This window comes from Myiozetetes cayanensis, unplaced genomic scaffold (assembly GCF_022539395.1).
Source record: "Myiozetetes cayanensis isolate MyiCay16 unplaced genomic scaffold, myiCay2020 scf5-8, whole genome shotgun sequence".
In the NCBI taxonomy this organism is placed as follows: Eukaryota; Metazoa; Chordata; class Aves; order Passeriformes; family Tyrannidae; genus Myiozetetes; species Myiozetetes cayanensis.
Window position 1 is genome coordinate 89,756,794 of NW_026087742.1, and position 11,759 is coordinate 89,768,552.

Consider the following 11,759-nt stretch of genomic DNA (forward strand, 5'->3'; position numbering starts at 1 on the left):
AAGGATGTCTCAGTAAAATGACTACCTGAGAAAAAAATTACCTGTCAGAGGCACTGCTGTTCATCACAGCAAGGCTAACTACCAGCCTGAGGAGCTTTCTTCTACTTGTTTGGTTTTTGTTTATGATTAACCTGATTTACTATCTCACTATTGCCAGTATGAGGAAAAGGCGTTGGTTGCCTGCTCTCTCGGATATTTCCATTCTCCTGGATTGCTCTATGAAACCACATGAGTCAGCACACTTTGTCAATCTAATCCTCATTCAGTGCCACAAGAGATATCAGTAAATGGAAAACATGCTTAACTCAGTATCTTGGTGACATTTTCTGAGCAGCTCTATACAAAAGGTCACACAGAAGACATATTTGCTCCTCCTTTGAAATCTCTGAATCTATCAGAAGTGCAAAATGCTGACAGTGGCTGAAAGGCAGCTGCACAGCCACCACAAGGATAGAGGCACCATATAATAAGGGGCTTGTATCACACTGGGAAAGTCACCTTTGCTCCCTCACTTGCTTAGGTAACTCTTCACCCAGCTGCAATTCAGCTGCTATGAACAACAGATAAAAACTAACACAGGTCAGAGTGCAGTCCCAGAATAAAAAGGGGGGAAACAAACACAAGCTTCTGGTGCAAACAAAGGACTGTTTACTGTGGAGGTAGAACTCTGTTTATTAGACATATGTCCTGAATATACATCTATGCCTTATATTCATCCAGTTGCCTAGATGCACAGTTTTACTAACCTTCTCAGGTGCAACATCTTCTGTGTTAGTTTAGCTAATGCAATCCCTCAGCAACTTCTTCAATGCTGCTTGTGTCTTCTTTTATAAGAGAGTGTACATGCAGAGTTTTGATAGTGGAGAAACTCTGTTATTCATCTCTTAAAAAAGTCTCAAAATCAATAACATAGTAACTGTTCACATGGTTCTGTTTCATATTGCTCATGTTGCTCTGCGTGAACAACTACCAAAACAAATGCTCCTGCAGAAATGACTGAAGATTCCTGCTTTGATACAGACTGTTTAACAGGTACTGCTGTATTATTACTAGAGTAGTCGTGACCAGCCTTTAGCTTGGCTGTCAACAGCAACTAAGGGAACTGTTTTACTTTCACATGGAATGCAACCATTTGCGAAACAGAACGGAAGAAGCACCAAGCTTCAAAAAATTAAAGAAAGAAACACAGAAGAGAGCTGTTTTATCTTCCCAGCTAGCATTCAAAGACAGATGGACATTGCTTTCCTTTCCACTAATTTAACTGTAGATAATCGGCTTCATGCTTGGATTGAAAGTTGCTGTTTGTCCAGTTAGGAACACAGACTATGTACAGGAAGAAGTTTTTATTTAATTTGTCCTATCTGTATCAGATATGGATATCCTATCCTATAACATATACTTTGTAAGTTTTTTATAATGATTTGTGACAATATGTTCACAAAAAGCATTATCTTTACAACAAGGTTAATTATTAATGCTGCCATTTTTTCAAGGTACATTAACATATTTTAAGCCTGGACTGAATCTTCCATATTCCCTCACATCCTCCATGTATGTTGCAAGGTCTGTCTCACTGTAGGTGAGCCTGGAGGCACACTGCAAATGAAAGTTAAGGCCTTCATACTGATAGGTTGCAATCAAACTGTGCTGCCAGACTGAAAGTCACAGGCTTAGGCTGGATAAAAGGCTCTGTTTGCCCTCCAAACCAAGAACAGACTTAGGCACTGTGTAGGTAGATCAGGAATGCTGTCATGCAGCAGTGTCCCATGGTTCATGTTGAAGAGGCAAATTACTCGTGGACTATTTTTCAGAAGGGCTTTGGCATAGCCTGCTGCAAGGGCAGCTGATATTTATCCGTTGTGTGAGCTCACATTGCCTTTAGGACTGTGTGACGGCTCACAGTTGAAGCCATCTACCATGACATGAAGACAGAGGGATTATGTCAAAAGCAAGCTACACTGGGTCCTGCTCTGGTACAGTCCATACAGGTGTAGATAGAGTCTTAGGTTAAGCACCTAAAAATGAAGGTAACTAACTTTTTTTTTTTTAATTATTAAAATTGGGCCTCTTGATTCACAGTAATTTTTGTACCAATAACCCTCACTCGTGGTCTAATTGCTATCACACTCTGTGTGCAATTAAAAGGACTTTCGTATTCTGTTAACAACTGAACAGGCTTTCATAGTCAGACCCAACCCCAAGTGCAGGAAAAAAAAGGCTCCTTTTTTCAATTTCACTCTAATTATTCAGCAGGCTTGGTGGGTTTTGCTGATAAGAACACCAAACTAATCACCTCTGTTTCCTACTGCAGTTTGAGACCAGAATTAAGGACTATGTATACAATTTTGGTTTTTTAACACCTAATCAAATTCTTTACACACAAATTAGTACTGAGATTAATAACTCTTAACTTTTTTCATTCCACTCCTGTAAGAAGTTATCACACCTCAACTCAAGCCAATGAAATGGTCATAGTCAGCCAAATAATCTACAGTTCATTTGCACAGAGCAGGGGGAATACTTTAAGTTTCCAAACAGAGAAGAATAGTTAACATATTGTAAATTCATATGTTGCTTTCCTTTATACTAACGTGGCATGTGGAAAAGACATAGAAGTAGCTCAAAGCAAGAACTCTGACCCAGCTTGGTTCACAAGCAGGAGTTTGCAATCTTCAGAATCTGTTGCAAAGGCAGATTCTACAGTGGAAAGTATTTAAAGCATCAGCTCTTGTATGCTGAAAACACATTCCTCAGCTGCAAAACTAGAGTAATTTTCTCATTCTATGCTCTTCAGAAAATTCTTGCAGGTCTAATAATTCCAACGACAGTGAACAAGCATTTGCACCCTGCCTTGAAGTAAGGGCTAATCACAGCCCCTGGGACTTGGCTTCCCAATGAAAGCAGGATTGAAAGTTTGTTATGCTCTCTGCCCCAACACATCTCATAAATGTCCTGACAATATTGTTTTACATAAACAATGCTATTTAAAAATAATAATTAATTCTCTTTTACAAAGATAATAATATCCCAGGATATAGGAAGCATGTAAATTATTCTAGTTTTTCTCACTTAACTTGTTTCAAATTAGATACATGATTTATTATGTATCAACTTACTGGCTCCTTCTAGATATGAAAGACATGCAATTCATAAACTGTTTAAGAAAACTATGTAAGACTATTGCAGGTACAAATTGACACTTTTTTCCCACAAAATATGGAGCAATGTACAGTTTATTGTAACAAACCAAAACCCTCAATTTTTTTTCTTCTAGTTATTCTAGAAACTTTAAAATTTTTGTACCATTCCCTAATCAGGATGCTTTGCACTTGCTTTTGCAATTCAGGACCAGAACAAAAGACTGTCAAAGACAATCTCAGATGTAAAAATACACCTAAATTCTGTTCCACAAAATGGAGGGGGGTGGGAGGGGAGAATTAATCTGTCTCTGTGAAGTACTTGTTTCACAGGAACAGGGAGCAAGGGGAGGGTGAGTAGTTCCCAGCCAGAATCCCCAGAAAGCCTGGGATGAGTAAGCCAGTCTTCAGTACAAACACATCTGAAAACTCTTTTATGTCTGCCTTGGATTGTCTCCAAAATCAATTTCTTTATAGGCTAAGACATGAGATGACCCAAGAGCTGGATCATAATACATATTTTCTGAGGACAGATGGAAGGAGCAAATTTGCATGAAACATTGTTTTCTCTGGGGTTTTCCAAAAGAGAAGGTAAACTTTCCTGAAGTGTTCTCCCAAATGTCTAAATTCAGTTGGAGGCTGACCTCGAAGCACAAGAGCTGTGCAGTATGGCATTGTTTGGTATGAAAAGCTTTAGCTAAGAATAGTTTTGGAAGGACTGTATCTAGAAATGGTCTTCTTGAAATTGTGTAAAACACCCATGTTAGATCATGGCAGCACAGGTGTAGGTACTCAGCTCAGAGTATCCCAAAGGGGAAAGGGAAAGGAAGAATTTACCTGTTCAATGCCCTATGAGGCTTCTAAAAAGTATAACAGAAGTAACGAAAAAACAGCTTCTTGATGTTTCATTAGGGGCATTTATTCCTTGCCAGCAACCTGTGTGACCATGGAACCATATGTTCCTGCCACAGTTGTGTACCTGCATAGACTACAATACACAGTAAATATATACAATGTACAGTGAATGCATTGGAGGTGAAAAGGAAAAAAGGAAACAATTTCTGAGGTATATGTGAAGAACCTTTCTGTCTTTTGTCACTAGTTGCCATTTGAAATTTAAAAGAAGAATGACTGTAAGCAGACTTGGAAAAATGCAAATTATTCTTCTGAGAGCAGCATTTTGACTAACATGATTCTCATTTTTAAAATTAAAATAGATATTCTCTCATGACATTATAATTAACTTGGTGGTATTCAGTATTTATCCAGTGAACCGTAAATATGCCTAAATTGTTTCTCTCAGGCAACTTCTCATTAAAAATCAATTACTTATCATGAAAATGTGAAAAATAATTCAGGCACTACCAAAGTGCATGCATGATTACAATGAAAAACGTGTACCCTTTAAAGTAGGTATTGGTCCCCTCAAATGCCTACCCAAACTGGCATAAAAAATGTCTCTTAAAAAACACGTAACTACAAGCCATAATATCTGGCTTCTGGTAATTTTCCTGTAAGTCCTTCACCTTCATTTTTAAATTTACAGAATGACAGAATACTTAAGTGTTGGAAGGGACCTCTCTGGGGATCATCTAGTCTAACCTTCCTGCAAAGGCAGGGTCATCTAGAGCAGGTTATACAGGATCACACACAAGTGGGTTTGGAATGCCTCCAGAGGAGGAGACTTCACAACCTCCCTGGGAAGCCTGTTCCAGTGCTCTGCCACTCTCAGTGTAAAATTCTCGCCCATGTTGAAATGGAACTTCTTGTGTTTTAGTTTCTGGCCATTGCTCCTCGTCCTGTCACTGGTCACCTCTGAAGAGTCTGGCACCATCCTCTTGTCACCCGTCGCATTTATTCGATAAATAACTTAGTCACTTTGTGCTTCCATTAAGATATTAAAGACAGAGTCTTGAACTGTTAAGTTTCTGCCTGACACTTTGCTCTTCACGTCATGTTCTCCCAACGGTGACACTCGTGCCTGCAGCTGTGGGTTCCCCTCAGGAGCCCTTCAGGAACAGGGAAGGGGCAGGTTACAGCGGTGGTGTAGCCGTACACCTGTGCCGCTTTTATGAGGCGGAGACCATGATTTCGGCAGCGTTACGTGCTCTTCCCAGCTCATGCCCGTCTCAGGCCGCCTCCGCAGCCGGGGCAGCCGGGCCCCGGGGCAAGCCGAGCCTCGGCGCAGCCCGCGCCCCCTCCCGCCCCGGGGCGGTGCTCGGTGACGGGCAGGCGGAGCGCGGCGGGCCGGGAGCCGCGTTCCCGGCGTGCCGGGATGACGGAGGCGGAAGCGGGCCGGGGAGGATGTAGCGGCGCTGACAGGGGCTGCGGCGCCGCGACCTGCCCGCCCCTGCCGCCGGCCGGCCCCGCCATGGAGGTAACGCGGCTAGGGGAGAGGGGGCGCGGGGCCCTCGGAGGGGAACCGCAGCTGGAGCGGGTGGGCAGGGGGGCGGTGCGTGACCTTGGGGTGCGGCGTGGCGGGGCCGGGGAGGGTGAGGACCAGCCCCTTCTCCGCCTCCCCCTCCCGGGGTCCCTGCCCGCGGTGACGGGCGGGGAAGCCCGCGGGCCCCTGCGCCGCCTCCTCGCTGCCTCCGCGGGCGGCGCAGCCCGGTGGGCGGCAGCTGCGCGGGGCCCGCCCGGGCCGGGGTGGGAAGGGGCGCTCCGGCCCTGCCCTGCGGAAATGCGAGCGCCGGGCCGGGCTACAAGGGGTTACTCAGTGCCCCCCTGCTTACAGGGTGGGGGCGTCGCGCTGTTGTCAGGGCCGGGGGGGAGCAGGCGGTGCTGGAAGGGACTCGAGGGGAGCGAGGCTCGGGTGACACGGCGGGTGCGCGGAGTGGTGACTCTGTGAGAGCACCCACGGGCCAACAAGGGCTCCCGTTCCGCTGCGGTGACCCGCTGTGTTAACACCACGTCAGCTGTGAAACACCTACCAACACAAGCAAATAAATCATTGAAGCGTCTGTATCTAGTGTAGCTTTCGTAAAACACCAAGGCAAATCCAAATACAGCGCTGAAGAGTTTAAAGTTCATACAATAAATCGACTCTCCGGGTAATGTCTGAGCTGCTCACGTTCTAATGGAGCTTTAGTGCTGCTGTTGAAGCAATCACAATTCAAAAAGTGTTTTGATGTGACTTGGTACGCTTAGAGTTGGTGATGCCTAATAGTTGCACACTGCCCAGAAGATTGCTGTTCGTGGTGGTCATTATTGCCACAGTTCACAACAAAAACTAATATATTGCATTTGTGCATTCGTTAGGCTTTCTAAGACTTTTTTTCTGTGTTAAGCTATTGCAAAAGTGAGGGACAGATAGCAGTTAAAATATATAGAACATGCTGAAATATGACATAGAAACACCTTAGAGTAGATAAAGTGACTTGAAATAAAAAAAAGAATGTATATATATGTGTGTATGTGTATATATATATATATTAGTAAAGTATGGAAGCATACCCTGGTTTCAGAATGGTGGACTAGAAGCCTAAAAATCCTCACAGTATTCAGTGTTGGGCTTAAAAGCATACTTACTGTCTACTGGCTTGCAGCTTGGATGCACCTAATCAATGAGAAGTTTAGGGTCTTTTAGTAGCTCATCTTCCTTCTTGTTCTTCTATTTCAAATGAGTGAAGCGCTTTACATGAACTGCTTCTGGGTTCTGTTACCAGAACAGCAAAACTAGATGTGTTGTTCTACACGATATGTGGTTCTGCCTCTGTATGTATTAGCTTAAAGGAGAGTAAAAATATTGTGAGAAAAAGATTCATCTGACCTTGCTGTAGTATGGAGAGACGTGAGCTGTTATTTTCTAAACAGCACATGTGGTTTGCTATACTTAATTATGCTATCTAAGCATACTGCTTGTAGTGACAGTGTTTTGCTAAGTCTACTGCTGAAATATTGAGTGTAACTATTAACAAAGTTTTATATACCAAGAGAATATGAAACTTAAACCTTATAGCTTTTTTGTAATGCTGTATTTATGTTTAATGGGCATGTTATTTTTTAATGATTGCTTTTGCCATCTGAAAAAAAATCACCTTTTTGCCCATGTGATACATACATAAGTTTAACTGCCCTTGTCTTTGGCCTGTACTTGAACTTATATTTCTAATGAGGATCCTTTTTATTATCTGTATCACCTGTTCCCCCTAAATTGTTAGTGATTCTTCATTCTTATAGTGTTCCGATTCACTCTGGTTTTTCCTTAGTTTCTACTCTAAGGGTTTTGGGTATTTTGGCAGAATAAAGAAAGCAGCAAAATAAAAGTGAAGGTATGTGTGTACACATACATACACACACAAACATGTAGATATATAAAAATACAAATATTAATGTATATACATATACTCATGCACATATGATAGTATGAAGGAAGAAGCAGGGTAAAGATCAAAACTTGGAAATGCTACCCTTAATATATTGGAAGCGTCTGTTCCATTTTCCTTTGCACCATCATGGCTACATATGTTTCTTCATGTTCCTGATCATATGTAAACATATCTCATATAAATCACAGCAAAGTAACAGAATCTCCCAGATGAGATCTGTGGAAGTTTACAGAAGAAGGCATTGTGCATATATGTCAGGAATAGAGAGCCCAGAATTTGCGAGCTTTTTCAGTTACATTTGTCAGGCCAGTAATTATAGCAGTAACTAGTAGGTTTAAAAAACAGAAAGGAAAGGGGGAGCTATAATTCAGGGTTTAAAAGAGTCCTGACTTTGCAGAGTCTTTTGAAATATAGTTTGTTAGGCGAACAATTCTAGCAATACTAATGTGTTTAAGAAACAAAAAAAATATTGGGACTTTATGTGGTTCAAAAGGTCCCAAAGTTTGATTTAACTGCAGCCCCTCTACAAGTCTTTTTTGTTCATGCCATTTTTTAATGTCTCTTTTAAGAATGAGGTCATGTGTCACACTTTTTAAGCTGCTCGTAAATAAAATTGTTTTTCAGTGCATCAACTCTAGGTGTCAGTTCAGTAGTGGAATCATTAGATCATACTGGTTTGCACATCAAGAGTTTTCTATTCTGCTGTTCTAATAATCATGGTAACTCTTTTTCTGTTATGCTTCTGACTAGTCCCACAAATACCTTGTTTTTAAATTTTATTTTAATTTTTTTCAAGTTAGTTACTGCAGATTGTACTTCATTTTGTTATAGGTTCAAGATGCTGGGCAGGATATGGTGGCATCTTCTGGCACACCAGGATCAGGCAAATCAAAGGTAATCAGTCCTCAAAAAGTTCATTTATTTGGATAGCAGTAGCTGAAAGAGTTACAGCTTAGCATGCAAGCTGTGACTAATACGAAGACATAAAGGTATTTTTAGCATTTCCTGTCTTCTAGACAGGAAAAACTTATCCTAGTTTATAAACACTAGGATAAGGTGTCTTGGAAAACATGCGGAAAAAAATCTCTTCTTGACATGTTCCCTTCTGTTATATTTGATAAATTATTAATAGCATCCAGTTTTGGCAGTAGTGTGTTTCATAATGGTCACAGACAACTTTGCATATGTTGGAAGTAAATTTAAAAAATGACAGTGTTAGGACAGCATGCTATTTTCAAAACACTGTTCAAATTATATTACTGAATTGTAATCCTTCCCAACTGAGTTTTCCTCTCTAACTGATGCTATCCAATTCTGTGCTCCAAAATTATTTCAGAAAAGTACAGAATTAGGAGTAGTTTCTGTTATTGCACTTGGAATAACAGAATTGGATAACAGAATGGCAGTAACTTGGACTGTTTCCCTTCTTGCATATGCATGGTAAGAGTTTCTTGCCCTAAAATTCAACTTCTCGGAAGTCAGATGCTAAAATGCCCTGTTTCTGTTAAGTCTGGGTTAGAGGAAACTGATTTCTCTAATATATGCTTTTTTTACAGCTGGACACATTGCCCAAAGAAGACCTCATTAAGTTTGCAAAAAAGCAAATGATGCTTATACAGAAAGTGAAGTCGAGATGTACAGGTACCTTACTAGAAAGAGAACAATTTCTGCCTTAATGTTTGGTATTATCTTACCTTTTCTAATATCACTGCATGTTTTTTATAGGTAGATTTAAATTCTAGGCAAATATCCTAGATGTTTTTTTCTGCAATTTCGCTATTTATTTTGGAAGGATAGGGTCTGGAGTCCTTAGAGTAAGAATGGGAAGAAAAAGAAGCATTGCTTTTGTCAGGTATTAAATTAATTTTGATCTGGCAGTATGGGCATGACGGAACAATGTAGCTTGCGTAAAAGTTGCAGTAGGACGTCATTGTCTGTTCCCCATATTGGCACAGGGATAAATACCTGTTGCTTTTCAGGAAGTAAATGGAAGGGGAAATGTCTGTGATAGTTTTTTCCATAATTAGTGCTGTTGCAGAGCACAATGGCTTCTTTAAGATAGTTAGCCAGTTTATATTTAATCATCTGCTGCTATAACAAGAAATCGTAAACTACCCCAAACAAAATTTTACGTTAACCACCTAAAAGTATTCTGTGTAAATCTGTGCTGTCGTGTGCTGCCCTTCTCTGCTCTGCTGTCCCCTTTCCTCCAGCGGCCCACTACTCAGACTGGTGTCACTTCCCCTTGTTTGGAATTACAATTAATTAATTATGCTGGCTGCTGGTAGCTGCCCAGTGAAACAATAAGGATAGAGGGATGAGCTATACCAGGCTTTTCCTCAGAGGGGTAATTCATGACATCTCGTTTTTCTGCCTGCTGCCATTTTCAGAGAACCAGTAGGTACTGAGTATCTTTCCTCTGGCTTAAATTGATCATGAAATAGAAGGTAAGATGATCATGAAAGGAATTTCTGTCTGTTGTCCCTCAGTCCAAAGAAGGACGTTTCGCTTCCTCAGAAAACCGTGCTCAGTGTTAGAACTGGAGAAGTAATCCTGAATATTTGTCCTCTTTCCATTAGTCCTTTCTATCATTCAGTAACAAACAAAAATTGATGAAGTAAAAGACATCTCTGATTTGAATAGAAGTGTTGTTAGGCACTGGATTTACTAGAAATTTGCTACTGTGATGGAGTATCAATTCATGCTGTGAAATTTCTTTACCTTTTTGAGAACTGGAGAAAGAGATTGAAGAACTCAGATCTAAAGCAGCTACTGCAGGAGCTGATGATATTATTCAGGTAGGAATACATAATGAGTTTCTACTGTATTACATAAAGTTAGCTGAAATAAATCCACAGAAATAATTCGCTAAATAGTAAATAGCTTTAAAACTATTATTTAAATTGCATGGAATTAATTTTCAGGAATATAAGGCATTTCCTAAAACCTTTTTTTTTCCCCTCCTCCCCCCAAGTCCTTCCTCCACTTGTCATAAATCCTATTGGTTCTGTGAGAAATTTTACAGAATAGTACAATTTCCAGGGAGAACTTACCACAGTCCTTCAGTACTTGAAATGGGCTTATAAGATGAGGACAAAACTTTTCAGCAGGGCCTTTTGTGGTAGGACAAGAGGCAATGGTTTTAAACTAAAGGAGGGTCAATTTAGATTAGATATAAGGAAGAAGTTTTTTTCATGGGGGGGGGTGGTGAAACACTGGAACAGATTGCCCAGAGAGGTGAGAGAGGCCCCATTCCTGGAAACATTCAAAGTCAGGTTGGACAAGGCTCTGAGCAACCTGGTAGAGTTGAAGATACTCCCTGCTTATTGGAGCGGGTTTGGACTAGATCACCTTTACAGGTCCCTTCCCACCCAAACAATTCTATAAATGTCCCCAGCAAGACTTTTTCCTTGTGTAGCTGGTTAGACAGGCTTTTGTTTAATGTGGAATGACCATTGCAGAAAGACTTCTGCCATTTAGAAGACTTCTGAGACAGTCATGCGATGAGATTAGAAATACATAATTAAAGTTGCATGTCACAAGAAATACTTTCAGGAAAGTAACTCGAATAGTTTTGATGTGGCAAGAACATGTCATTTTCAACGTAAAGGTCATAGCATATGAATGTGAAAATTGGTAATGAGGAGGACTTTGTCAATTGGAGAATCGTTTTGAATAATTTGGAGGGACAATTCTACAGAAGGTGGACTTCCCCATCACTACCTGGTGATTAAAAATTAGCTGATCACAAGTAGGATTTTTAACAGAACCAACGTCATTGTTTGAGTCTACCTATTTCATATCAGTCTTATTTGGGCTGAAAGTAACTTTTAAAATCATACTGTGTTTAATTGACAAAAAGGGTCATAATCAATATGTGAGTTTCTACATTTTTCAGAAATCATTGTTTCCATTGTTAACAAACTCCTCTTTCAGTGATCTTTCTCGTTTAATATTAGGCTCTCACAGAAAGACTGGACGTTGTACTTCTGGAAAAAGCTGAAAGTCAGCAGCAATGCATAGCTCTGAGAAAAGAAAATACTCAAATAAAGCAAGAAGGGGAGGTATTGAAAAGACCCATGGAATATTACAAAAATATTTCAGAATTCTGTTTATTTTCTAGGTTTGCTTGTTGTGTTTTTAATTTTGACCTTTCTCTTCACTTACTTGTGTTTGATCTTTTAAAAAGATCTAAAGGCTTCATATATTAAAGCATATTTTCTCTGTACCCCCTAATCCATAGTAATAAATATAAAATTCATATGTATGTTGTCTAGATCCACAGCTGCAAAAA

General features: G+C 40.4%; 1 protein-coding gene across 1 annotated transcript in view; it reads left to right on the forward strand.

Moving 5' to 3' along the window:
* Nucleotides 1-5,387: 5,387 nt before the first annotated feature.
* The window catches only part of GCC2 (GRIP and coiled-coil domain containing 2), a 29,313-nt gene continuing 22,941 nt past the window's right edge, over nucleotides 5,388-11,759 (forward strand). The window contains exons 1-5 of the mRNA XM_050331278.1: nucleotides 5,388-5,514; nucleotides 8,297-8,359; nucleotides 9,022-9,106; nucleotides 10,196-10,263; nucleotides 11,425-11,529. Coding sequence (XP_050187235.1) covers nucleotides 5,413-5,514; nucleotides 8,297-8,359; nucleotides 9,022-9,106; nucleotides 10,196-10,263; nucleotides 11,425-11,529 — 423 coding nt within the window. The 5' untranslated portion in view covers nucleotides 5,388-5,412. The remainder of the gene's footprint in view (nucleotides 5,515-8,296; nucleotides 8,360-9,021; nucleotides 9,107-10,195; nucleotides 10,264-11,424; nucleotides 11,530-11,759) is intronic.